Raw genomic sequence first — 24,363 nt, forward strand, 5'->3', positions numbered from 1 at the left:
AAATAACCAAGTAGAGATTTAGGAAACTATTTGCCCGTATCTCTTTGATGGATACAAATCTTAGTTCCCATGTCCAGGTGTATGAGAAATGTCAGTATCTTCCTATACGTATACACATTGTATGAGCTCTGGGAGTTCCCACTTATATCTGGGTTTCACATAAGTTAGGGGGTTCGGGTGCATCCTAGCAGTGATTTTCCAAGTGTGGTCCCGAGGCCACATCAGCGTGACCTGAGAACGTGTTAGAAACGCAGATTCTCAGTCCCCATCCCAGACCTGCTGAATCAGGAACTCGGGGGGCGGGGCCCCTAAATGTGTGCATTAGCAAGCTCTCTGGGTAATCCCGATGCCGGATAACACTGGAGAATAAGTCCATTATGGTGTCAAGTCCTGGGTGGGGCAGCTGGTCTGTGTTGCCCTCAGTCCATAGTCAGCTGAGGCCTCCAGTGCTCCATTGCTGGTCCACGCAGGCCCAGCAGGGACCCTCATTCCAAGCTGTTTCCAGTCAATCTCTCTCCCTCACTCTCAGCTGGTTTCTGTGCCATTCTTAGGTACACTGTGCCAGTGATAATTCTACTGCTCCTATGTCACATCGGGCTACGGGAAATTTTGTGGCGGCATTATTTAAACTCAGGCTACTTTGGGGCCTCTCTCAACCTTACAAAATTGTCCAGCCACTTCTTTGTTACTTTTAGGCTTGGGGAACTCGTCCACACACATCCATTTCTCCTGTGGGGTCTTGCTGACTTCATCGCCTTCGTTCAAGAATGGGAGGCCAAGTCCTCTCTGCTCTGACTGCCCCAAACTTAACTGCAGTTTCTGTTCCTACTTTGGGCTCCTAGATGGGACAGGTGCAGGATTTCTTCTCAGGATCCATCAGAGTCTGAACGCATTTCATTTCTGGTCTCCCTTCAACAATCAAGGAAATGTTTTTTAGCCTCAGGCAAGAAAATCTGCCTTGTTTTAGATTACCTCACCTATGGCACAAGCTATCCATCATCAAGGTGGAATAAAGACACCTCGGGGAAATGATTGCAAATATCTTCCATCCCTTCACTGACAAAGCAACCGCTTTGCTTTTAATAATTAATGGAAAAATACAATTAAGACTGCGATGCATTTTCTTTTAAGAAATTTACCTGTATATGTGCCAAATACCTCTCTGATCCTTCTCACCTGCCCCAGATCTGGGAAGCCTGGGCTCTATCCTCAATCGCAGTAACTGACATTGCCCACTACTTTTTTTTCCTTGACCACTGCCAAACCCTTCACCGGCCAGTAAGCCATGATGCTATGGGTTTTGTTGTGACTGCATCATTTACGTAGTAAGTCTGCTTTTTTTTGGTCCTAATTATCTTGCAACAAAGTATTATTACCTGACATCAAAGGTATTATAAACATGAATGCAAATGAATAATTGAAACTTCTTATTTGGTTTTGAGCTGATCTGGATGATCAAAACTATGCTTTATGAGAAGTTTTCTTTTTTTAAATTTATTTATTTATTTATTTCTGGCTGCATTGGGTCTTCATTGCTTTGCGCAGGCTTTCTCTAGTTGCGGCGAGTGGGGGCTACTCTTCGTTGCAGTGCGTGGGCTTCTCATTGTGGTGGCTTCTCTTGTTGCAGAGCACGGGCTCTAGGCACGTGGGCTCAGTAGTTGTGGTGCACTGGCTCAGTAGTTGTGGCTCGTGGGCTCTAGAGTGCAGGCTCAGTAGTTGTGGCTCATGGGCTCTAGAGTGCAGGCCAGTAGTGGCTCGTGGGCTCGGTAGTTGTGGCTCATGGGCTCTAGAGCGCAGGCTCAGTAGTTGTGGTGCACGGGCTTAGTTGCTCCGCGGCATGTGGGATCTTCCTGGACCAGGGCTCGAACCCGTGTCCCCTGCACTGGCAGGCGGGTTCTGGTTCTTAATCACTGCACCACCAGGGAAGCCCCTATGAGAAGTTTTAAAATTACTTTTGGAATGAAACCAGAAATGAAAACTTTTTAAAATAAAAATTTGTTTACTTCTGAAACTATGTCCTCAGCAACCCCAGGGATACTTGGGTTCAAGTTAAGAATAGACTTTCTTTTCTTCTTTTTTTTTTTTTGGCTGCATCCTGCGGCATGCGGGATTTTCCCCGACCAGGGATCGAACCGCGCCCCCTGCAGTGGAAGCGCGGAGTCTTGACCACTGGACTGACTGCCAGGGAAGTCCAGAATAGACATTCTTTGAATGTCTGGGGTCAGCAGTTTTATATTTATATGCCACAGACACCATACTTTTGGAATTGTGGTGCTGCTTGTTCGCTCCTCCCGCCCCAGTTTCCCCGTCTGTGTGAGATATATCTGTGCATGTTTTCAGGGAGAGAGTGTGGTCTCATTTCTGGAGACAAAGAAGCCAGCCCTTGGATGTGAAATGAAGGGATTCCTGGGAAAGATGAGGCTGATTGCAATTGAAATGTTTTTGTGACAAACTAGATGTCACCCATCCTTGTAAACATGTGACTCGTAATTGCTTTTTTGAAGGAAAAAGTTGCACCAGCACATTTTTAGTCTTGCTTGTAATCCACCGTGATTTGGAGTGGTCAGACTCTAATCATGACCGCTTTTGACAGACGTTTAAAATAAGCCATCTTCTTAGCTCTGAATCTCACAAGGCAGCACGCAGAAGAAACAGTGCCAACAGCAGATCTTCAACATAGTCCAGACCTCCTGCCCTGACTCTGTCTATCGTGCACTTTTCACTCCCTGGAAACCTTTCCGCAGGGGACAACCATGGCTTTTGCTAACACTGCTTGGACTGAGTCATGGTGTTCTGAGATGCAGGAGAGGTGTCAACTCCTTGCAAAGTAATTTTTCAAAGTTCTGCTCTTCTCTAATCTGTGAATTGCTGGAGAAGCCTCTCAAGCTGTCTACTGGCTATGGTTTTTGGCCACATTATTACTCAAGCCAAGCTGATTAAGACTAATTTTGGTCAAGGTAAATTCGTGCCTGGGCAAACAACCAATGTGCAGAGTCTCAACCAGATGCAGTTAAATCAAGATTTATGTTTTGACAGAGATGCTTAATAATGACTGTTTTATTCAACATAATTATGATGAACCCCTGGCAACATAATGTTCCCAGTGTGTCAGGCGATCCTAGAATTTATTTGCTGTATTTTTTCTCACTTTAGAGTTGCTCTTTGATTCTGGCACATTATTCTCTCTGGTGATCGTTTCAAATCAGCCTGACTGATTCGTGGCTGCACAGAGAAGGTTTTCTCCGGAGCTAGTAGGATGATTGTTGAAAAAAAACATGGAGAGACAGATGGTAGACTTTATTTTACTGGCTCATCTGCTTTTGCAGGGGATGATTATACATTCAAAGTAAGTGGCACCAGAAGTCACGTCTAACTGAGGTTCATCCCACGTGTTTCCTTGCGGAGAACCTAAAGTATAGTTTTAAGGACAGCTTAAAAACTGAGCAGGTGTGAGGAGCAGACCCTCTAAGACGCTGTCATGATGTGGCCTGGGGCTGGAGCAGAGGTCTGAGAGGTCACTGGCTTTGACTCTTCTAGTCTTCGCGCTGCCTCATTATCAGATGAGAGTGTAGTTTTGGCTTGAACCCATTGAGTGATGGCGTCCTCTCCATTTCTACTTTAGACAGTTCAACTGTGACATCATTCTTTCTTCTTCTGGGCCAATATTAACTTCTGAGTGATTTCCATTCATTCATTCTGGCTGCGCTCTTTGGAAGCAACGCAGAACAAGTTGATTTCCTGTTCTACCTGGCAGGTGTCTTGCATGCGAGCTAGAATGCTGTCTCAAGTCTTCTGCAGGCTAACTGTTCTCCGTTTGGATCATCTCCCCGTTTGAAATGGTTTGGTTCCCGGCTCATAAGCCCTCCGAATTAGAGGAACTCAAAAGAAACAGAAATAGTTTAGTTTAAATTTGCTTAACCTGCTTACGTGGCACAAACAAATAGAATATTCAGTTCCAGACTCATAAAAATTTAAGAGGTGTGTTAATTTTGGTTTAAAAGGATAGAGCAGAAGCAGTGGCCACAAGAGACCATCTCTCAGGTTTCCCATTCCTATCCCAGGAGGCTTATCCTTAGGTCCAGGCCTGTCTCTCTGTAGACTGTTGCTTCATGTTAAGGAGAATTAGTGGCTCTACCCTGGCCCTTTAAATAAAGTTGACCCTGCCATTCGTCACTCCAGACTTGGCTTATGAATGCAAGGGTTTCTAGATCAGAGGTTTCCGGAAATTTGATGCAGATTTAGGGAATCCTTAGAGACAGATTTGCTTTGGGGATTTGGGATGGCTGAATGGACAGAGCTGTTTAACCAGAGCCTTGTCTCTTTCTCACGTTTTGGAGTTTCACATTAGAGTTCGCTGGAAAATAGGCTTGGCAGCTGGAAGACCATTTATTAAGCAGGACCTTTACCCCTTTCTCTCTTTTCTTCCCCTAGTCGTCTCCAGGCTAGCTCTGCTTTCATCTCCCGGGTTCTGAAGCCATGGGTTGTGTGCCTCACCAGGATTCATCATTTAATGCCCATCAGCACCTAGGAAATACTGTAAGAGGGGTGACTCAGGGAAGAGATAGGGAAGAGATAAGTAAAGCCTGGCATTTTCGGGGAGGGGGACCTCAGGTGCAGGACTTGAGATTAGCATCCTTCTCATTTCATGATGGTTAGAATCACCAGCCTGTTGTGACCCTTCTCCTGCTTTATTTCTTTTTCTCTCCTCATGTCTTCCACGTAGGCACCCAGTCTAATGTGCTTGATATATGTCCTTGGTTACATATGATTCCCCGTAAAAATATGGAGTTCCTTTGCATGTGTTTGTAGTTTACCCCAGTGGTATGGTGCTGTCTTGTTTCATACGGGTTTCTGTCTGCAGGTCTGGTTCAATGTTGCTGATGCTATGGTGATTTCCATGGTAGGAAGCCCTCCACCCAGTATTCTTCTCCTCTTCCCTAGCCTGAACTCCCTGGTACTGCAAAGTCTGGGATGCTCGGATGACAATGCCTGTAGATCCGTGTGAGAGTCTGGGGTGTGTTCCCAGGAGTGGAATTATGTGTGGAGTCACTGGCCACAGGAAAAATGGACACTTTCAGCAGGAGATGAGGTCCTCCTCTCCTCATATTCTTATTAACACTTGGTATTTTCTGTGGGTAAAGTGGTGTCGATTTTCCTATTTCCGATTACTAGTGAGGTAGGGGATCTCTTTGTATACTTGTTAGCCAGTTGGGCTTCGCCTTCTGTGACTATTCTATTTTTCCATTGCATTTCATGTCTTTTTCTTATTGATTTGGAAAACCTACCTGTATATTCCTGATACTAATCCCATGACATTTCAGACGTTGCCAATATATATATTTGTTTAATTAACTAATTAATTTATTTATTTTTGGCTGCGTTGGGTCTTCGTTGCTGCATGCGGGTTTTCTTAAGTTGCGGTGAGCGGGGGCTACTCTTCATTGCAGTGCGCGGACTTCTCATTGCGGTGGCTCGTCTTTGTTGCGGAGCACCGGCTCTAGGCGCCCGGGCTCAGTGGTTGTGGCTCGCGGGCTCAGTAGTTGTGGCATGCGGGCTCTAGAGTGCAGGCTCAGTAGTTGTGGCGCATAGGCTTAGTTGCTCCGCAGCATGTGGGATCTTCCTAGACCAGGGCTCGAACCCGCGTCCCCTGCATTGGCAGGCAGATTCTTAACCAGTGCACCACCAGGGAAGCCCCAGATGTTGCCAGTATTGTAAAAATTTTCTCCCTGATGTATCTGGGTTAGCTTGCTAATATTTGGTTTAAGACTTTTGCTGTCTTCCTTTAATTGCAGGTAAGAGTGAAAGTTGGATAAAAGAGGCTTTTATTGCTTTCCTGTGGAAAGTTCCACGAGGACCTTCAATTTAGTGACTTATCCTCCTGTGTATGTGCAGCCTTAAATAAATGTATCTTCCAGATGTCAGCTAGAGCCCTGTCTTCAGAGCTAGGTGAAATTGCATTAAAAAACTGTTCTTTCAGTATTTTTGAAACTGGATAAAGGAACCCCCATGAATTCTGGGATAATGTATTATCAAGATCCCCTTTGATCTGGGGTTCTGTTGTTTCATATCAAGATGGTAACTGAATGTCCCTTTTCATTTGTTTCTAAAAGAAATTCACCCGCACCATGCATTTGACAATTTTAAGTTGATTATCTAAAGCTGAGGGAGTTGTCGCGTGATGTCCCATCTTGAATCTTAAGTGTTTCTCTGTGTCCTCTCTGTAGCCCCTCAACCTCCATTGCTGTAAATTCTCCTTTCATTATGCAGAACACTTTGGCTCTCCCCAAACTTAACTGGTCACTCGGACCCCCAAATGCTTAGCCAAACAAAATGTCCTCCTGTTAGACTGACACCTCTAGAAGTCAGCTGGGTTATAAACAGGTCCTGCCAAGAGAAATTACTCTTCAGTGTTGCAACGCCAATGAGTGATTTTGCAATAGACAACACCTAATGAGAGGCCAGGTGGCCGTTCTTCAGGATGTGCGTGCTTTTTGCGTTAGGGTAGGGGAGCTTCTTTGGAAGGGGAATGGTAAACATTTCCAGAGCAGAGTTGCCTTTGCTCTTTCTTCAGGAGCTAAGTCTATGCTGGTCTTAATAGTGCAGGTTGTAAAAAGGATACGGATCTTGGGACCCTATGTGCTCCGACGCTTGTCCTCTGTGTGATGTTGGATGAATTGCTTATTCACACTGAGCCTCCATTTCCTCATTGTCAAATAAGGATACTAACACCTACTTTGTGCGTTTACTTGGAGGATTAAAGGTATAATACAGAGGATCTAGTATGATTCCTGACTTTGAGTAGGTGTTCATTACGTGGTGGGCTGTTATTATATACTCCATTGTGGCAGTGGAGAATTCCGGAAGGCAGCACCAACACCCAGCCCATCCTCTGGGAAGGCTGCTGGGATTCTGGAGTGGAGAATAAATGATGAGTGCTATTTGTTCCAAAGTACTGGAGAAAATGAAGGTGAACTTCCTGAAACGTGCAATTGGATTCTCACAAAGCAGCTCACGTACCAATGAATGATCCTTGGTTTTGGGTTCTTCATCTTTTGAAATAATTTATTGTTATAAAGACCCTATTTGGCTTTGATTCCAGGTAATGGAAAGAAATCCTCAAAGCTCTCTTCGAGGCTAAAGATGCCCATACAGAAAACTATAAAATCCTTAGAATTCAAATAAACCTGCATATCTACAACACAAAAAACTGCAGCATCTTTGTGGGATTCAGGGTAAAACTGAGGGATGTTTTTCATGTCTCTGTATCTGTTGGGATTTGTGGGCACAGGAATTTTCAAACTTTCTAACTTGAAGATGGTTTACTCTATATACATCTGCCCTCCCTCATTGCAATTAGTGCAAACAAGTCAAATGAAAATAAAGATGACGGTTTCAGTCTATCCTAAAAAAGAAGAGTTTTCATGCCACATCATCTGACTTCACTTTTCACGTGTATTGATTCCAAACATGTGTGCACCAAAGTGAGGTTTTGTATGGAAAAAATAAAAATTTCTCTTGGCTTCTACAAAATCTTCAGCTAGATATTTATATGGAAAAATAAATTTGGCCTTGTAAGAACAACTAATATCATTTAATTAAATCAATGGTCTATTGAGTTCTTTCAGCTACTCTTAGGAAATGTAGCCAAGTGGACAATTTACATGATCAGTTTATATCAAATTAAAAGCCTGTATGCATCCAAATTCATGGTACAGTGAAATATAGGTTTGGCTGTTTGTGGAGCTTCCCGATTCTCTTTGGAATTGGTGCCCCTTCTCCAGACAGCCATAGAACTTGTTGGCTGGAGGAGCCCTGTATCAGATCATTGCAGATCCTCTAACCCCGGTTGTCTGCCCAGGGCCTGGGCCATTTGTTTCACCCCACTCGCCACCTGGTCGGTCACCCAGCCTAGATGGGCTGTGCCCAGCTGTGGGAGTGAAGAGAACTTTCTCCACTTGGGGGATTGCTTTTGCTCCCGAAGCAAGAGACACCCCCAGAGCTACTCTGTGGCCAGGCGTGTACAACCTGCCAGAGGGGCGTCCATCCCATTTTGATAGTGGGAGGAGACAGCTGGTAGATGAATTATTTCCCCAGTCCCACGGGAACCATCCGGAGATGCAGTGGTTCATCTGGCCCCTTAGGAGATGGTCTTGCACGACCTGGCCAAATCGTGCTGAGCTTCCTCTCCGTTCAGGAGACTTGTTGCTGAATCAAAAATGGATGTGCTTTCAGACTGAACCGTTGCTATGGGCATTTGTTCTTTTGCTTGCTTGCTGTTCCTCCCACTTCTTATAGTAGCAAGACTTAGAATATTCTTTGAGGAACCATTCCTGACTCAACCCTTGGTCCAGTTTAGATGGGGCTCGTTATCCCTCTGTCCTCCACCCAGTTCCAGGATTTCAGAGGATTAAGCTAATTAGCATATCTGTCCTCCCTGGCACCGTGACTGGCTCAGAAATGGGTACCTGACTCAATTTGGGCCAGTGAGGAGTAGGCTCAGGATTTTCACTGGAACTGTTGGGGAAGAGAAACTCTCTTTCCACTGGTTTGGAGCTAGAAGGCTAATCTTGGAGCTACCAGGGGCCACCATAGGAGGAAAGGCTATGTGAGCATGAAGTCCACCTGAAAGAAATTTGTACAAAGGGAAATCTGCACAGAGGGATGAAAAGAGGCTCATCCTGACGTACTAAGTGCCCAGATCCAGCCACGCCTGAAGCCATCTCACTCCTGGACTTTCCAGATATTATGGACAATATATTCCCATTAGGTGCTTTTTTTTGCCACTCATCACAGCAAGAGTCCTAACTCACATGTGTTCAGAGAATTGGGGATTGAGACATATATTGATAGCTGATGGTAGTATAATTCCATTAATAATATTCTAGAACATTTTGAGATAAAAAGATGAATGTAGTCCTTTAGCTGCAGAAACTTCACTCTTCCTTCCTCACCCCATTTCTGTAGCCCCTTCCAAAGAGGATATCTCCCATTAGCCTTTTACTTCCCTCCATCCCCCCATGCCCTCCTCCCAAGAAAATTTGCTAATTCTAGTGGACGTTTATGAAACAAATGCCCTTACATCCCTGTTTTCCTTCCTTTGGAAGCAGCGAGATGAGAAGAGTAGGCAACCCCGTGCTTATGTAGAAAATAATATTTAAAGAAAGAGACAGGAAATTATATCCGTTATAAGCTTTTTCTTTTTTTTCTTTTTTAGAATTGTAGCTTATGAGTTTATCTATGCCCGCTATAGTCATAATTACAATTTAATATCTGCATACAAAAGCTATGTAAAAATCCATTTTTCCCAAATATACAAATTTTCGTTTTGGATAGTTTAAAACATTTTGATCACAGATTTCAATAGAGTTTTAGGCTGAAAAACATATTACCGATCTAGCAATATCACTTAACACCGTTTGCAAAACAAATCTTCCGATGACTGTAAATCTTTTCCTATTCTGTTGAATTTTTCTGATTCTCAGGACATGAAAACATGATGGGGGAAAAAAAGGTGTTTTCTCTGAAGAAAGGCTTCATAACTAATTTGGCTCTATAATCAAATGAAAAATGCCAATTAGGAAGAACCAAAAGAAAGGAGTGGCATAATGTCAACTCATGCATGCCCTGATATCGTCTATGTCAGCAATACACATGTAATCAAAGTGTCTTCCTTTGTCTTGCATTGTGCTCCGTAACGTACATGGGTATTATCTGCATCCTGAGGAGGACAGAGTTATATCTGATTGTCTTGTGCATAAGGTGGGTCAGCTTTAACTGTGCAACAGAAAGCCACAAACAGCATTTTACCTGCACGATATTGCTCTTGAAGGCGGCATTAATGAATGTAGAAACACACTAGAAATGCACACTTTTTGCATTTGCAAACATTTGTACAGCACAGTAAAACTTCTGTGATAAGGCCAAACCTTTTTTCCCCTTAGTCTGTTTTTGTGTGTGTGTGTGTGTGTGTGTGTTTTTAAAGTTTTTATTTTTCTTTTAAAGATTAAAGTAAAATGTTTCAATTGTAAAAAATACACACCGGGCAAATCCTTACCTGGATAATAAATATCTACATCACAGTACAATAAAATTTCTTCTCTAGAAAATTTAAATATGGATTATAGTCTGTCCCTATCAAAAGAAACACTATGCTAATATTTCCATATTATTAAAATAACAGGAAAAATTACGAGCTTATTTTAGAACCTTGATGCCGTAGCCATTGGAAAGGACAATGAGACTCAAATGTCTGTAAGCGTTCTCCTTTTGAAGAGGAACTGTGGCCTGGTTATTCACTTCAATTCAGTTTATGAAAAAGGTTTAGCCTTACAAATGCTGGCTACGTTTCAAAAACCATACGACCAGTTTCATATTTTATGACTCATGCAGCAAAAGGTCAACATGACACGAATGGGTTAGAGGTCCATAGAATAAAAATGTTATCACGGACAGTGACATGCTTTGAGGGCATCTGCAGTTCGTGGAGGCTGGGTCTGAGGGGGGTTAGGGTTGAGGAGGAGCCAAGCCTGCACCCCTGTTCACTCAGAGGCGACGCGGGGGTGGAGCCGGGCTGGGCGGTCCACCCCGATGACCGCGCTGCAGGTGGAAGAGGCGTCTCTTGGGGCACAGGTGAGAGGCATCACAGGGCTGAGGCAGCAACACGGCAAGTGTGCCATTGAGGACCGAGGCTCATGTGGCTAGAAAAAGCTCGGAGGCGGCACGTGGTGTTTTGAGCAGAATCGTAAAGAAGAAAAGATCTTAACTTTTGTCACTATTTCTAGAAATGCTTCACGTCTAATTGAAGAGCAAAGTACACTTGAGGGTTACACACACACGTACACACACACACGTACACACACCAGACACCCCAAATTTAAGTGATTTATAAATAGGAATCCCAGTTGCACGGTATGTTCTCCTCTACTGGGATGTCTCCCCACTGGGAAGGGTTTCAGTCAGTCCACATTTGATTTGAAAGTCTGGACAACATAAGAAAAAATGTTTAAAATAATCCAGAGCAGATCCCTCCTAATCGAGTTTTATAGGATGGAGTCTTGAGGTGCTCTAAGTACCTCAATCAGTTACAGAAGGAATGAGTCACCTTGACCACTGGGGTTGTGCTTTCAGTCCTTACGGCCTTTCCTTTCAACCTGAAGTACCTGAAGCCTTGTCCTACTCAGCATAAAGTAGTCAGCCTTCGACAAGATTTTTAGATCGGGGTTTGCCTGTTTAAGGCAATCATGTAGGGAGCCAAGGGTCAAACATACTTACTTGGGGCTGGTTGGGTCGCTGTAGATCTACCAAACTGCTGGGCCAATGGCCAATCATGTTAATCCCTAAAGTATTCCATTGCAGCTTTAGATCAGGCTCTGTACCTACACTGAATCTGGGGGTGTCTGATGCACTGGGGAATCTCTGTCAAACAAACTGAGGGGACTTTCCTGGGGAGCTTTGCTGACCGAGGAGAACCTCCAGGATCCCCCTGCTTGCTTTTCTCTCCTTCCCTTCGGAGGGAAAAATTGCCCCACCCTGAAAAGCTTCTCAGAGTTGCCCCGGAGCAGAGAAGGTGATGAAGCGCTTATGTTTCAAAGAGTAGTTCTCCAAGGAGAGTCAACGGAGGGAGCTGAGATGTTAACATGAGGGTTTGAGGAGACTGGCTAGAGGCTGCCTAAGAAAACAGAACCAAAACACCGTAGATAAGTCAAAGCCAGTAGTCTGCCCGTGAACTTCATGTTCATAATTTCAACCTCTCCACCTATTTCCTTTCTCTGGTTAGCAAGTTCCATAGTGCTGTTCTTGTTTTCTTTCCTCCCCAGAAGCCAGTATAATTGCTTTAGAAGGTTAAACAAATCATTTTCCTCCCAGATTATTTCTGGTCACACTTGGGATTTTTAATGCTGTTCTTCCTCCTTTCCCGAAGCCATCATGCCTTTCTCTAAATAACTGATGAGAAGTATGTCAAATTCCTATTTTGAATCAACACCAAATATACTTTCCTTAACTGTTAAGAGGGCCATAATTTCTGTCTAATAAAGTTAGAAATTTGAATGTGAAAGAAACCGTCAAAAGAACCTGATCCCCCTTCTCCCGTCCCCCAAACTAGTACAATATTAAGGATGCGAAGGATTTTAGAGTTCATGACCTATTCATCAGGTGAGAAAACCAAGACGCAAGGTCACAAATCTACCACTTGACAGCACACACTAGAACTCAGGCACCCTGACTTCTGGGCCAGTTAAAAAAAGAATTAATCCACATGGTTTTTAGGCAAGTTTCACTGATATGGCTTATTTTCCCAAATACCTCCAGGATAAGGCAGTACAAGGCAGGCAGAGGAATAGTTTATGTCTACCATGCCAGTGAAGAATGAGATACATTCGATTGCATGGGTATATCCTTTGCCCATCTTCTGACGTTGAAGCGACCAGGGGCACCATTTGCCGTCTGGGCACACCCTACTCCAGCGTTCGTCACTGGGGAGGCTGGTTGGGCAGGGAGGGTGAGTGAGGGTTCGTGTGCATGGTCTACAGGTGTTTTCTGCTGAGTGTCTTTCAGGGCAAGGCTATCAGAGGCACAGAGAGGGTCAGTGGCCGCACCAGGCTTTGTTTGGTGAGAGCCAAGCCTCAGAGTCAGAGGGAAAAGGGGGCCTAGGACACACTTGTGAGTAAAGCAAAGAGCTTCAGGATCTAAGACCAGAAGGAAGCAACCTCAGAGCATTGGGATGAGAGGAGGCTCTAAGAGCGCTGCCTTTCCTTCAACTTAGCACGTAACCGCACTAATCTCTCCCCGGCATCCCTCCAGAACAAGACTTAGATTTCAGCTTGTTATCGCTTCTTGGTTAGAAGGGTTGATCCATAGGGACATTTGTTGTTGGCTCAGCAGAGATGCAATCAGGCTGAATAACTTCAGGAGTTTGGGAGGTGAGGGGCCAGATGTCATTGAACGGCGACAACACTGTAAAATAGGTTTGATTTTTGTGGGAATTTTCTCTGAGCCTAAACTGTAAGAAGCCTTCTTACTATGAGGTAACACTAGGTGAATTTTTGGAAACTGTTGAGTCACTGACATTCGTGAAGACTTCGAATTTCTTTGGGCTTACTGAAAGAAATGATTTTCCTAGTTGGCCTCAATCAGTCAAACACCTGCACATCTTTGAGTCCTGCCCTTGTATAACTTGAATTAAATCATAGGACTGTAACAATTATAGTGAAAGGACAGCTAATTGTTGGGAAACAAATATTCCTATACATTCCAGGTTAGGCTGCTAAGAGAGAATAAAGAGTGCTGAAAACAGCATGCTCTCGAATAGATAAAAATTGGTTCAGACCTTTCCCTAGGAAGCTGAAAGCCACATCTAACCAAAGGCGGTCTGCAATGTGCTAATCTGAGTGCTGCAAAAATCAGGATCGGTTCAAGATGACGATATTGTCTTGGTTTTAAGTCTTCTTCAGTCTTCTGCCGCACCATTCTGCTTGCTCCAGTCTCTGACTGGGACAGATGGGAGCTGGTGATGGCTTGGTGCTGGTGAATTAATGATTGTCCCCTGCCACCTCCACAACTGTAAAACCTCCAAAGCATTCACATCAAAGGACTGGAGAACAAAATGCAGTAGTTACAAGTACCCGCATTCAAGGGGCAATTTCATCCATGTCTAGGCCAAGGACTACCTCCCCTTTCCCCCAAACAATCCCTCCCAACACAAAGAAATAAAGGAACAAACAAAAAAGAGCTAGGCAATGGAATGAAATGACACCCAGCAGTGCTGTTGGAATTATGAGAATGAGTCAGTCTAATCCTCAAACACTTCCAAGAACAATGGGGGAAAGAGTTCCGTGGGGCATTCCACCTTCATGTGCAGGAAGCGGCTGGCATGGCAGGCTCCAATCATCCGCAGATCTGTCACCTTCATCAGGAGTTTTGGCCAAAAGTGAGTCACGTGGTGTTTTCGGTAATTGATATAGTGTTCAAAGGCCAGCAGGAAGCTATCTTGGTATTTTTCTATTCTCTCAACACAGGCAAGCCCTGGGCGGTCTGAGGGGAAGAAAGAAGATGGAGGTTAATTTGGAGGCAGAAATGAGAAGGCTTGCCTGGTCCAGTTCAAGCCCTTTAGTGTGAAGTGGGCCGATCTGGGGACTTTCAACTCCTAGGAATGGGCATGGAGGCTATAGGAACTCTGGGGCATCAGGGACCAAGGTACCAGGGAGTGGTGTAACTTACATGAAGCGAGTCAATGCTTTGTTCAGATAAATGTCTCTAGTTTAGACAAATCACCTCCTTGGGTGTGAAGGGCGATACCTCCCTCCTAGGGTACAGAAAGAGAAGCCTTGCCTAGAGAGCTGAAATACTCCGCATAATGAGGAAGGGTTTTGACAAGCATGGACATGCAGAGAAGAGAGAGGTGTGAAAAGAGATTGCGAAGGTCTCAGGAGGCCTGGATGCCAGAGGAGGAATGTCCGATGGGAAGAAACGCTGGTGAAGACAAAGCAGCACAATATCAAATTTTAGTTGTTTACCTTCCCGTCCCTTATACCTTTGGTTGCTACCGTAGCAGCCCTGGGTTGGTGGTGTCTTGGGAAATTAAAATGAAAAGAAAAGGGGACTTGAGCCACGCTAGGATCACCCTGTGCAGAGAAGAGTCACAGTGGGAAGCTGGAGCTAGAGGAGACCATGACCATGTACAGCCCAGGAAGCCTTCCCAAGTCTTGGGAGAACCACTGGTCTTCCCACAATATGTAGGAGAGGAATCAAGGCAGTTTCAAAAAAATGATAAAAGGATGTCAAAAGAAGGCTGGATGATGGGGGAATATCTAGGCTGCAAACAACTGGGTTGCAAAAGTGGGTACAGAGGGACTGTACCTCAACATAATAAAGGCCATATATGACAAGTCCACAGCTAACATCATACTAAATGGTGAAAAGCTGAAAACTTTTCTTCTAAAATAGAGGACAAGACAAGGATGCCCACTCTTGCCACTTTTATTCAGCATAGGATTACAAGTCCTATCCAGAGCAATTAGGCAAGAAAAAGAAATAAAAGGCATCCAAATCCAAAGGAAAAAGTAAAACTGTCACTATTTGCAGATAACATTCCCAACTGCATCAAAAAGAATAAAATACCTAGGAATAAATTCAGCCAAGGAGGTGAAAGACCTATACACTGAAAACTATAAGACACTGATGAAAGAAATTGAAGAAGACACAAAAAGTGGAATAATATCCCATACTCATGGATTGGAAGAATTAATATTGTTAAAATGTCTATGCTACTCAAAGCAATCTGCAGATTCAATGCAATCCCTATCAAAATTCAATGGCATTTTTCACAGAAATAGATTAAACAACGCTAAAATTTGTACGGAGCCATAAAAGACCCCGAATAGCCAAAGCAATCTTGAGAAAGGAAAACGGAGCTGGAGGGGTCACACTCTCTGATTTACAATAATATTACAAAGCTATAGTAATCAAAACAGTATGGTATTAGTATAAAAACGGACACATAGATCAATGGAACAGAATAGAAGGCCTAGAAATAAACCCATGCATATGTGGTCAATTAGTTCACGACAAAGGAGCCAAGAATATACAACAGGGAAAGGACAGTCTCTTCAATAAACGGTGTTGGGAAAACTGGATAGCCACATGCAAAAGTATGAGACTGGACCCCTGTCTCATATCATATACAAAAATTAGCTCAAAATGGATTAAAGACTTGAATGTAAGACCTGAAACCATAAAACTCCTAGAAAAACATAGGTGGTAAGCTACCTGGCCTAGGTCTTGGTAACGATTTTTTGGATTTGACTCCAAAAGCAAAAATAAGCAAGGGGAACTATGTAAAACTAAAAATCTTCTGCACAGCAGACGAAACCATCAACAAAATGAAAAGGCAACTTACTGAATGGGAGAAGATATTTGCAAATCATATATCCGATAAGGGGTTAATATCCAAAATATATAAAGAACTCATACAACTCAATAGCAAAAAGCCAACCAATCCACTTGAAACATGGGCAGAGGATCTGAATAGACATTTTTCCAAAGAAGACATACAAATGGCCTACAGGGACATGAAAAGATGCCCAGATGATCACTAATCATCAAGGAAATGCAAATCAAAACCACAATTAGATATCACCTCATAGCTGTCAGAATGGCTATTATCAAAAAGAAAAGAAATAACAAGGGAACGCTTATGCACTATTTTTGGGAATGTAAGTTGGTACAGCCACTGTGGAAAAAAGTATGGACGTTCCTCAAAAAATTAAAATAGAGCTACCATATGATCCAACAATCCCACTTCTGGGTATTTATCTGAAGAAAACAAAATCACTAAGTCAGAGACATATCTGCACCCCCCCCCCCCCATGTTCTCTGAAGCATTATTACAATAGCGAAATTATGGAAACAACCTAAGTGTCCATTGATGGATGAATGGATAAAGAAGACGTGATTCACACACACACACACACCCCACCCTGGAATACTATTTAGTCATAAAGAATGGAATCTTGCTATTTGCAACAATATGGATGGATCTTGAGGTTATTATGCTAAGTGAAATAAGTCAGAGAAAGACAAATACCGTATGATCGCACTTATTTGTGGAATCTAAAAAACAAACAAAACCCCAGCAAGCTCATAGACACAGCAGACTGGTGGTTGCCAGAGGATGGGGGTGGGTGGGTGAGATGGGTGAAGGGGGTCAAAAGGTACAAACTTCCAGTTATAAAATAAATAAGTCATAGGGATGTAATGTACAGGTGACTATAGCTAATAATACTGTAATTGCATATTTGAAAGTTGCTAAGAGCGTAAAAGTCCTCATCACAAGAAAAAAAATGTGCAACTATATATGGGGACGGATGTTAGCTAGACTTACTGTGGCGATCTTTTTGAAATATACACAAATATCCAATCATTATGTTGTATACCTGAAACTAATGCAATGTTATATGTCAATTATACCTCAATAAAAATTAAAAAAAAAAAGAAATGTATAAACCTGAATGAATTCCTCATACAGCTCCAGGGAGCCCTACCATCCCCCTGCCCACTTCTCCTCAGGTTGTGGCTCTGATCAAATACATTCATGCTTCACGTGTCTAGTTATTGAAATATCTGTATTAGTAAAACTCTAAGTAGGGTCCTGCTTAATCTGAAAGGAAGAATCAGGGCTATTGTCTCAATGCACCCTTCTGAGTTTAAACAAAATATGCTGGCTTTTGGAATCTGCTATCCAGCTCAAATTACAATTTGTGCAGTTTAATTTCGTGTTTTCCTTCATATTTAAGGCTGCTGCTCTGAGGCTCTGCTGAATCTCCCTTCTGTTCCCCGTCTCCTCTCTCTCTTTGCATGTGCCAGATAAATTCTCCACAGGTTCCTGTAACTTTTGATCTCAACAGAAAATCAACACGATGTTGCTCTGCACTTACTTTGTTCAATTTCTTTATTTTAAAGGACACTGAAGGCCAGAGACCCTAGAAGTTTCACTCGAGGTCACACAGGGAGGCCTTAGATGAGTTACACATTGTATTTCTTTAAGGATAATTCTACTGATGGGCCGAGGGCCCCGGCTTCTCACTGGCTGTCGACCGGAGACTGCCCTCGGCTTCCAGGGGCCACAAGCAGCTCCCTGTCACCTGAGCAAGGAGAGTTGTCAGAGCACATCTGCTCCCAAGAGGGACTCGCGTCTAATATAATGTAACGCAGTCACATGGGTGACACTGAATTCCCCAGATTCTAAGTGGAGCAAGTCATGGGCTCTCACACACTCAACAGGAGGGGGTGAACGTCAGAAGAGGAGGAAAAGGGAAGGCCGTGCTAGAGCCTGTCCACCACACAGGATAAGGGTATGAGTGACACCAGCATCCTGTGCGAAGTCCAGTACACACAAAACCAGAAGGGGGCAGGGTTGGCCAACTGCCCCAGGCAGGCCGGGCAGTGTCTACTGAAGGTGGACCATTTCATCGAGTCTTTAGCATGGCTCCTCTCTTCCCTCCCCACTACGTGGGGAGACTGCAGGAAGCATCAGAAGCCTGACACCCTCCTTCAGGTCCCAGGCCGTCGGCAAACCCCCTGGAGGGGAGCGAGACGTGATTCTGAAACTACGGCGGGGGACCAGAAACTCATCAAGTGATCTGAGTGCACACCAGACAAGTGCGAGCTCTCTGGATGCCCAGTCTGGGCACACTCACCTGAAGACATCAGCAGGACGGCCTGAAGGAGAGCGACTTCAGTGTCATCCAGGTTGAAAGAAGACAGCGACATGCCCAGGTCGAAGATGGCGTCTGACACCACCCCGAGACCCCCGTTTTTCAGCTGGCCCCGAGTCACCGCCATCTCCCCGTTCAAGGTTAAAGTCTCACTTTCTGGATCGTAGCGCACGGCAGCGCGAAGGGACATGATCTCCATGCAGCAGCCTTTGAGGAGGATTATCTGGTCTTCGCATGGCAGCTGAAAAGAACCAGGGCACGTCAGCAAGGAGCAAGCGGAGAAATGCCAGTTAGGAAGCGCACGCGGGACCTTCAGGGCCACGGGAACAGTCCCCTGCAAGCAGCACCCGTCCTGCCCTCTGTGAGCCCGTGGACTTCCCTTCCTGCTCGGCTGCAGACGTCCACAACCATTTTTCATACTCCAAACTGCTCGTAATCTTCACCAACTTTAATCTTGGTCGTTTGCATTATGTTCCAGTCACACATGGAACTGTGCTAGTCATGGGGGTGTCTATTACAACACCAACTGAGACCTGCCTAAATGCACCCCCATTTTGGTCTGGTAGCTCTAACAGTCAACAGCTGACTCCACCATTTAGCTGGCAACTGCCCTGCTCTGTTTTTTGAAGCAAGTTTGCTCCCCAAATCTCTTAAAAGACCGAGAACGAGGAGGTCGCTTACAGATGCATGTCACCCACAAGACCGAGAGATGTCCCAGCTTTGCTCAGTCACCGAGTGAGCCAGAGGTAGAGGTGAGACCAGAATCCAGACCTCCTGGCTCCTAGGTTGTTATGTTCTCCTCAGCACCTCGGGCACCAGAATTACTCCACACGCTGGATCTTTCCGCCAGTGTGGTAATCTCATTTTAAGCTCATTTGGTTGCCCTGGTAATTAGGATTTGTGATAATGTGATAACAACATTAATAATAAACTTAAAAAAAAAAACTTTGCAAAGAGAAATAATAAAAGATGAGAGTTTGATTTTCTGGAGGGGGAGAATGTTTAATTAAGTGCCATTATCAAAGTAGTTTGAAAGACTATTAGTTAATGGGTGTTTTTGATGAATTGGGCATCGTGCTAAGATTTACATGCATCACCTTGTTTAATGTTCGCAGCAATGCAGTGAGGTAAATATTCTAATTCCAATTTTACTGACAGGTGTGGAAATTCAGGCACTGAGAGATCGAGCGACATGCTAGGGAGTCCCATGAGTGTTTGTGGGTGAGGCGAGGGGTGGAAGCCAGCTCTGTCAGAATCCAAGGCCAGGAGAAGAGGAGAGCTCGCTCTTTGAAGGGCGTTGGGTGTGCGTTTCCGTAAACAATGAACATGTAATGATACGTAATTTCTAACTCTTCATTAAAGCAGGTACCAGTTCTCTTTTGGGAAATACTCTTGGCAACACTTGACTAGTTCAATTTAGGATATTATGTCAGACTGAAAGTAATACTACTGAATTACCTTGAAAATATGGGATATTTCATATTTTTTACTAACTCAACCTACCCACCTTACTGTTTAATTTCGAATTGCTTTGCTTTTTCTACAGAATAAAAGGCATTTTGTATTTGGTTCTGGAATCCATTCATGTGAATTCTCTCCTACTCATTAAAAAAAATGACTGTGATTTGCTTTTAATTAGGGTCTAATTTGTACTCCTCAGTTACATCCTTGGATTCCTGGCCCTGGGGCCTGGTAGGAAACAGGAGACCAGAGCTTAGCTAGATCCTCTACAGGCAAGTGTACAGTTGGCTGAAGTGGGTGGACACTGGCCTTCCTGCCGAGGGCAGCGGTCCTGTCTGCAGCCCCATCACTGTCACCAAGGGCTTGTTAAACACACGCTGCTGGCCCTGCCGTCTCGGTGTCTGCATTCTCCGAGTTCCTAGGTGATGCCCACGCACCCGGGTCAGGGAGCCCACTCTCGAGAACCACGGACATAGAGTAGCAAAGAGAAATGACTACTCAGATAAAACCATTGTTTTGTTTTTTTTTTAAGCTGTCACAAAGTATGCAGACTCGGGCAGGCCCCATCTTGGTAGCCAAGTCTGATTATAGATGAAGTAGAAGTTTTCGTTTGAAAACTTACTGTCTAAGAGTTAAAATTTTCAATAAAAGCAGAATAAGGATTTGTCAAGGATCACCAACGGTTTAAAAACTAGGCCAGATGCCTTTTCCTTTAAGAGGGGTTTGCAGGATCCTGCTGAGGCCTGTTTCTGCATGTGGGCAAACAATCTCTTAGTCACCTGCCAAAATACTTCCATTGTGAGAACGCTCCAGAGAGGGCCTGCCAGGCAGAGAGGCAGGGGCCTCCCATAGACTCTGCCTGGCTCCTGGGAGAGCGTCAGTCGGGTTGATTGGCAGGGATGCCAGTGCCCTGCACTCTAACAAGTGATTCTTATGTGCGCTTTTGGCAGCTCTGCCCGCAGTGACGTTAGATCTTTCGAAGCCCTCGGTTGGCAGGCTGGCATGGATCTTAGCAGAAAACTATTGCGAGTGCGATTTGCACAGCAGACGCGTCAGATTGCCTCTGGCACGAAACTCCTGGTCCCCGAGGCCACCTGGGGTCTCCAGCCCACTCCACAGGTAGCTCAGGGCCTCCACAGTTCACTTCCGTCTTTGGCGTTCCAAAGAGGGTGTCAAAGGGTAAAGGCCGTCAGGAGGCCACAAACACCAGAAACGTACGCATCTCTGCTGTCAAAGTAGCCGCCCGCCCACTTTTTTTTTCAGTTTGGAGACTACAAAATATCAGGGTTGAAAGACAGATGAAATCATGACTTTGAAGCAGATGTAAATTCCTAAGGGAAACTTGAAGGGAGAAGCTCGCCACAACCCGTGCTTGAAAAGTTGCGTGCTGAGCCCTCAGCCTTGCCAAGGACATAAGTGCATGATGTGTTTGTGGCTGGTGGTGGCGAAGGCTTCTTTTCTTTCTTTAACTGACATATCTCTCAGAGGCTGGTTTCCATGAGCTTTACACTTTCTGAAAAACATTTTCTGGTGGTTATTCAAAGCGGAACCCAGGACTGATAGGCTAGCTCAAGTTGTAGAGCTAGCAAACTCAACAGAGTTCTTTCCAGACACCAGGGACTGAGAAAAGAGGGCACAGCCTGGAGAGAGAGGACCAAGAGAGGTCCAGGGAAACAAACTCAACCCAGTGCACAGAAACGAAAGATGGTACCTGGAGTCAGAGGAAGCTGGTGTCCTCAGCACAGCCGTGAGAGGGTACACACTTTCTAGAGGGCAACTTGGCAACACGTATCGAGAGCCCTAAAAGGTGTAGCCAAGGTCCTTAAATTCCACTTCTAGGATTTGCCCTTAGGAAATAGGCAGCTTTGTGAACTGGGCATAGGTACCAGGATGCTCGCTGCAGAATATTTATATTAGTGAAAAACTGGATGTGAGCTAAAGATCCTGTAACAGCAGGTAACCTAAATTATGGGAGAGCTATTCCTTAGCATACTATGTGGTCATTAAATATTATTTTGTCCAGTGGTTACCAATAGGGGGGAGGGGAGGGGGTAGTACAACCTATTGAGTGTAAGATGGTTCAAGGGTGTATTGTACAACACGGGGAATAGAGCCCTATTTTGTAATAACTGTAAATGGAAAGTAACCTTTAAAAATTGTATAAAAATTTAAAAATTAAGTAATTAACTGTAGAGTTAAGCAATATTATTTCATGAGAGAATACTTAAATGTTATGTTCTACAGTTGAGGGTAGAAAGTTAAGGCATTAGACACCAGGGTGCTGGCAGTGATCTGTTTCTTTGTCTTGGTGCTGGTTACGTGGGTGTGTTCGGTCTGTGACAATTCATTGACCTGCACCCTTATGATATGTGCCCCTTACTCTTTAGTAAAAAGTTTGAAAAGGTAGTTTCATAAGTAGAACGTTCATTATGGTACAAACTAGATTAATATATTCCATATATGTATGTGTGTGTATATATGTACGTGTGTATACACACATAGGTTTGAGAAAAGGAACTACGCTCCAAAATGTCAGCAGTTTCTCTCCTGGTGGTGTTACCATGAATCGTTAGCCTTTATCGTGCTGTGTCGGTCTCCAATGAATACATATGATTTCTGTAACAGCCTCCAAAACTTTAATACATGTTAATTTAAAAAAATGGTCAGAGGCATGGAAAAGCACACCAAATACAGATACAAGTCCCAGTTCCTCGGGCTCACCGGCTCCTCTGGGGTGGGTATGAGTGGTCCCCACCATGGGGCTGCTGGCCGGCCCGCGTGGCATCTGGCCCTCAGCACCCTGCAGCCGGGGGTGAGAAGGAGGCATACGCTCTGTCTCAGCGAGGCGTACGACCAGATCCCTGCGTCCCGAAGCCCACTGCTCTGTCCTTCCGGGTGTGGCTTCTGTGGAGGCTCAGAAATGGCCACGAGAAGGGTCCCTGTCAGGGTCTGAGGTCTCTCAGGATCCTAGCGGGCTCCCATGACTGCAAACTCAGACGCACGTGAAGTGGAGGCCACGGTGGGGTGGGATCATTCCAGGCGAGGACACTAAGCCTCCTGCTGGGGGAGACTAGGTTCCCTGGCACTCAGGTAGCTTCCATAAGGGGCCCAGGGCAGGACGTGGCCCTCTCTGTTCTAGATCTTTCTGGGACCTCTTGGAGGTCTGAAGAGCAACAGATTGGCCCTCGGTGGGGTTCTTCGAAGGGGAAGATTCTCCGGAAAACATAATCAACCCCATTTGATTAAAAAAAAGGAAGGTTAGAGACAGAATGGTAATGTAATAGATGAAAGAACAGCAGAATTAACAGCTGAAATTTACGGAACATTTATGACCCAGGCACTACCCGTAAATTATCCCATTGAAGCCTCCTAATAGTTCTAAGAGGTAGATCCTACTATGACTCCTATTTTAAAGATGAGATAACCAAGGTTTGAAGACATCTGATAACTCATCTAGGACGCTTGCCCCTGCAGAGCCCGTGTCCTCAGCTCCCACATGGTAGGACGGCTACAGTTGGGATGAAGTGTCCCGAGGAAAGTCTATGAGCTCTGGTGGGTGAGCTCTTCAGTGTGCCCTGAAGGTGGGGCAAGAAAGGGTGAGCTTCTAAGAGGGAAGACTTGAGATTTTAAGATCCTTGCTCTGTGAGGGTCATTTCACCTATCCTTGAGGATGAAGAAACCACCACACAGCCATCTTGCTGGGATACGTAGTGGAAATAATAGAGATGGAGACTCAAAAGAACCACGGCCTCACCTTGAGTGGGTGAAATTCATCTCTTTGATCTTAATTTTCCCCATCTGTGAAATGGGGTTAATTAGAGCTATCCTGCTGATCTGTTAGCAGGACTGGATTTAATGTGGCAAACCTGGGCGTGGCAAACCTGGGCGTGGCAACCGGGACATCACAGGTGCTGACTGATGGAGTGATGGCTGTCATGTTTTCCTGCGCCTGGAGCCAGGCAGGTCGAGAGGCTCTTTGTCGACCTCATGTGGACAAGCTAATGGATGACGACCCAACAGAGAAGGTGGGGAGGCGCACGAAACAGTGCATTGCCATTCTGTAATGCCATGGCTTTCATATGACTAAGCCCCAACTAATTAGTATTAAATTACACGTCATAGTCAGTATTCCTGGAGATGGAGGAAACTATAATGAAAAAGAATGAAGAAGGAAAAGCAATCTCCTCACCTCACAAAACATAGGCAACTTTTTGGCAAAATCCACCACTCTGGTAATTGCTGGTGTGATGATTTTTGTAAAATGGCTGAAGGCTTCCAAGTCGACCTTTCCACCTTCTGGGGCGTTTACTATTGGTGCTTGTCCAATGTCTTCTGGCTGAGGAGGCGAGACAGGGAAAATTTAAATGAAGACATTGAAGGGATCCCGGATCACGGTTCTCACGTGGCAGAAAATCTCTTCTGAACTGACATACTGTACAGTTTCCGCATCTTTTATTAACAGACCCTACAGTTTTCACGTCCTTTAGTTCTCTGAGCAAAGATACCTGTCTTGGCCATTGCTTTCAAAGGCCCCCAGTGATCATGGTCACAGGACTGTTGCTGTAGAAAGAAAGAGAAAGTGAGAGAGAGAGAAAGAGGGAGAGAGGGAGGAACAACAGGAATTTGGGTTCTGTTTCTGAGCGCACAAAGGTGACCTATGTTCTGGGGGCTCTGGGTGCCATTTTTGGAG

The 24,363-nt window shown here is 44.6% G+C and overlaps 1 protein-coding gene across 12 annotated transcripts in view; it reads right to left on the bottom strand.

Annotated features, from left to right (window-relative positions):
- Positions 1-9,225: 9,225 nt before the first annotated feature.
- Positions 9,226-24,363, bottom strand: part of THRB (thyroid hormone receptor beta) — a 395,093-nt gene continuing 379,955 nt past the window's right edge. For all 12 annotated transcript variants that reach the window (XM_061194742.1, XM_061194736.1, XM_061194743.1 and 9 more), the window contains 3 exons: positions 23,863-24,009; positions 18,195-18,453; positions 9,226-14,031 (listed from right to left, as the gene is read on the bottom strand). In XM_061194742.1, coding sequence (XP_061050725.1) covers positions 13,790-14,031; positions 18,195-18,453; positions 23,863-24,009 — 648 coding nt within the window. In that variant the 3' untranslated portion in view covers positions 9,226-13,789. The remainder of the gene's footprint in view (positions 14,032-18,194; positions 18,454-23,862; positions 24,010-24,363) is intronic.

Source organism: Eubalaena glacialis, chromosome 6, assembly GCF_028564815.1.
Source record: "Eubalaena glacialis isolate mEubGla1 chromosome 6, mEubGla1.1.hap2.+ XY, whole genome shotgun sequence".
Taxonomy (NCBI): Eukaryota; Metazoa; Chordata; class Mammalia; order Artiodactyla; family Balaenidae; genus Eubalaena; species Eubalaena glacialis.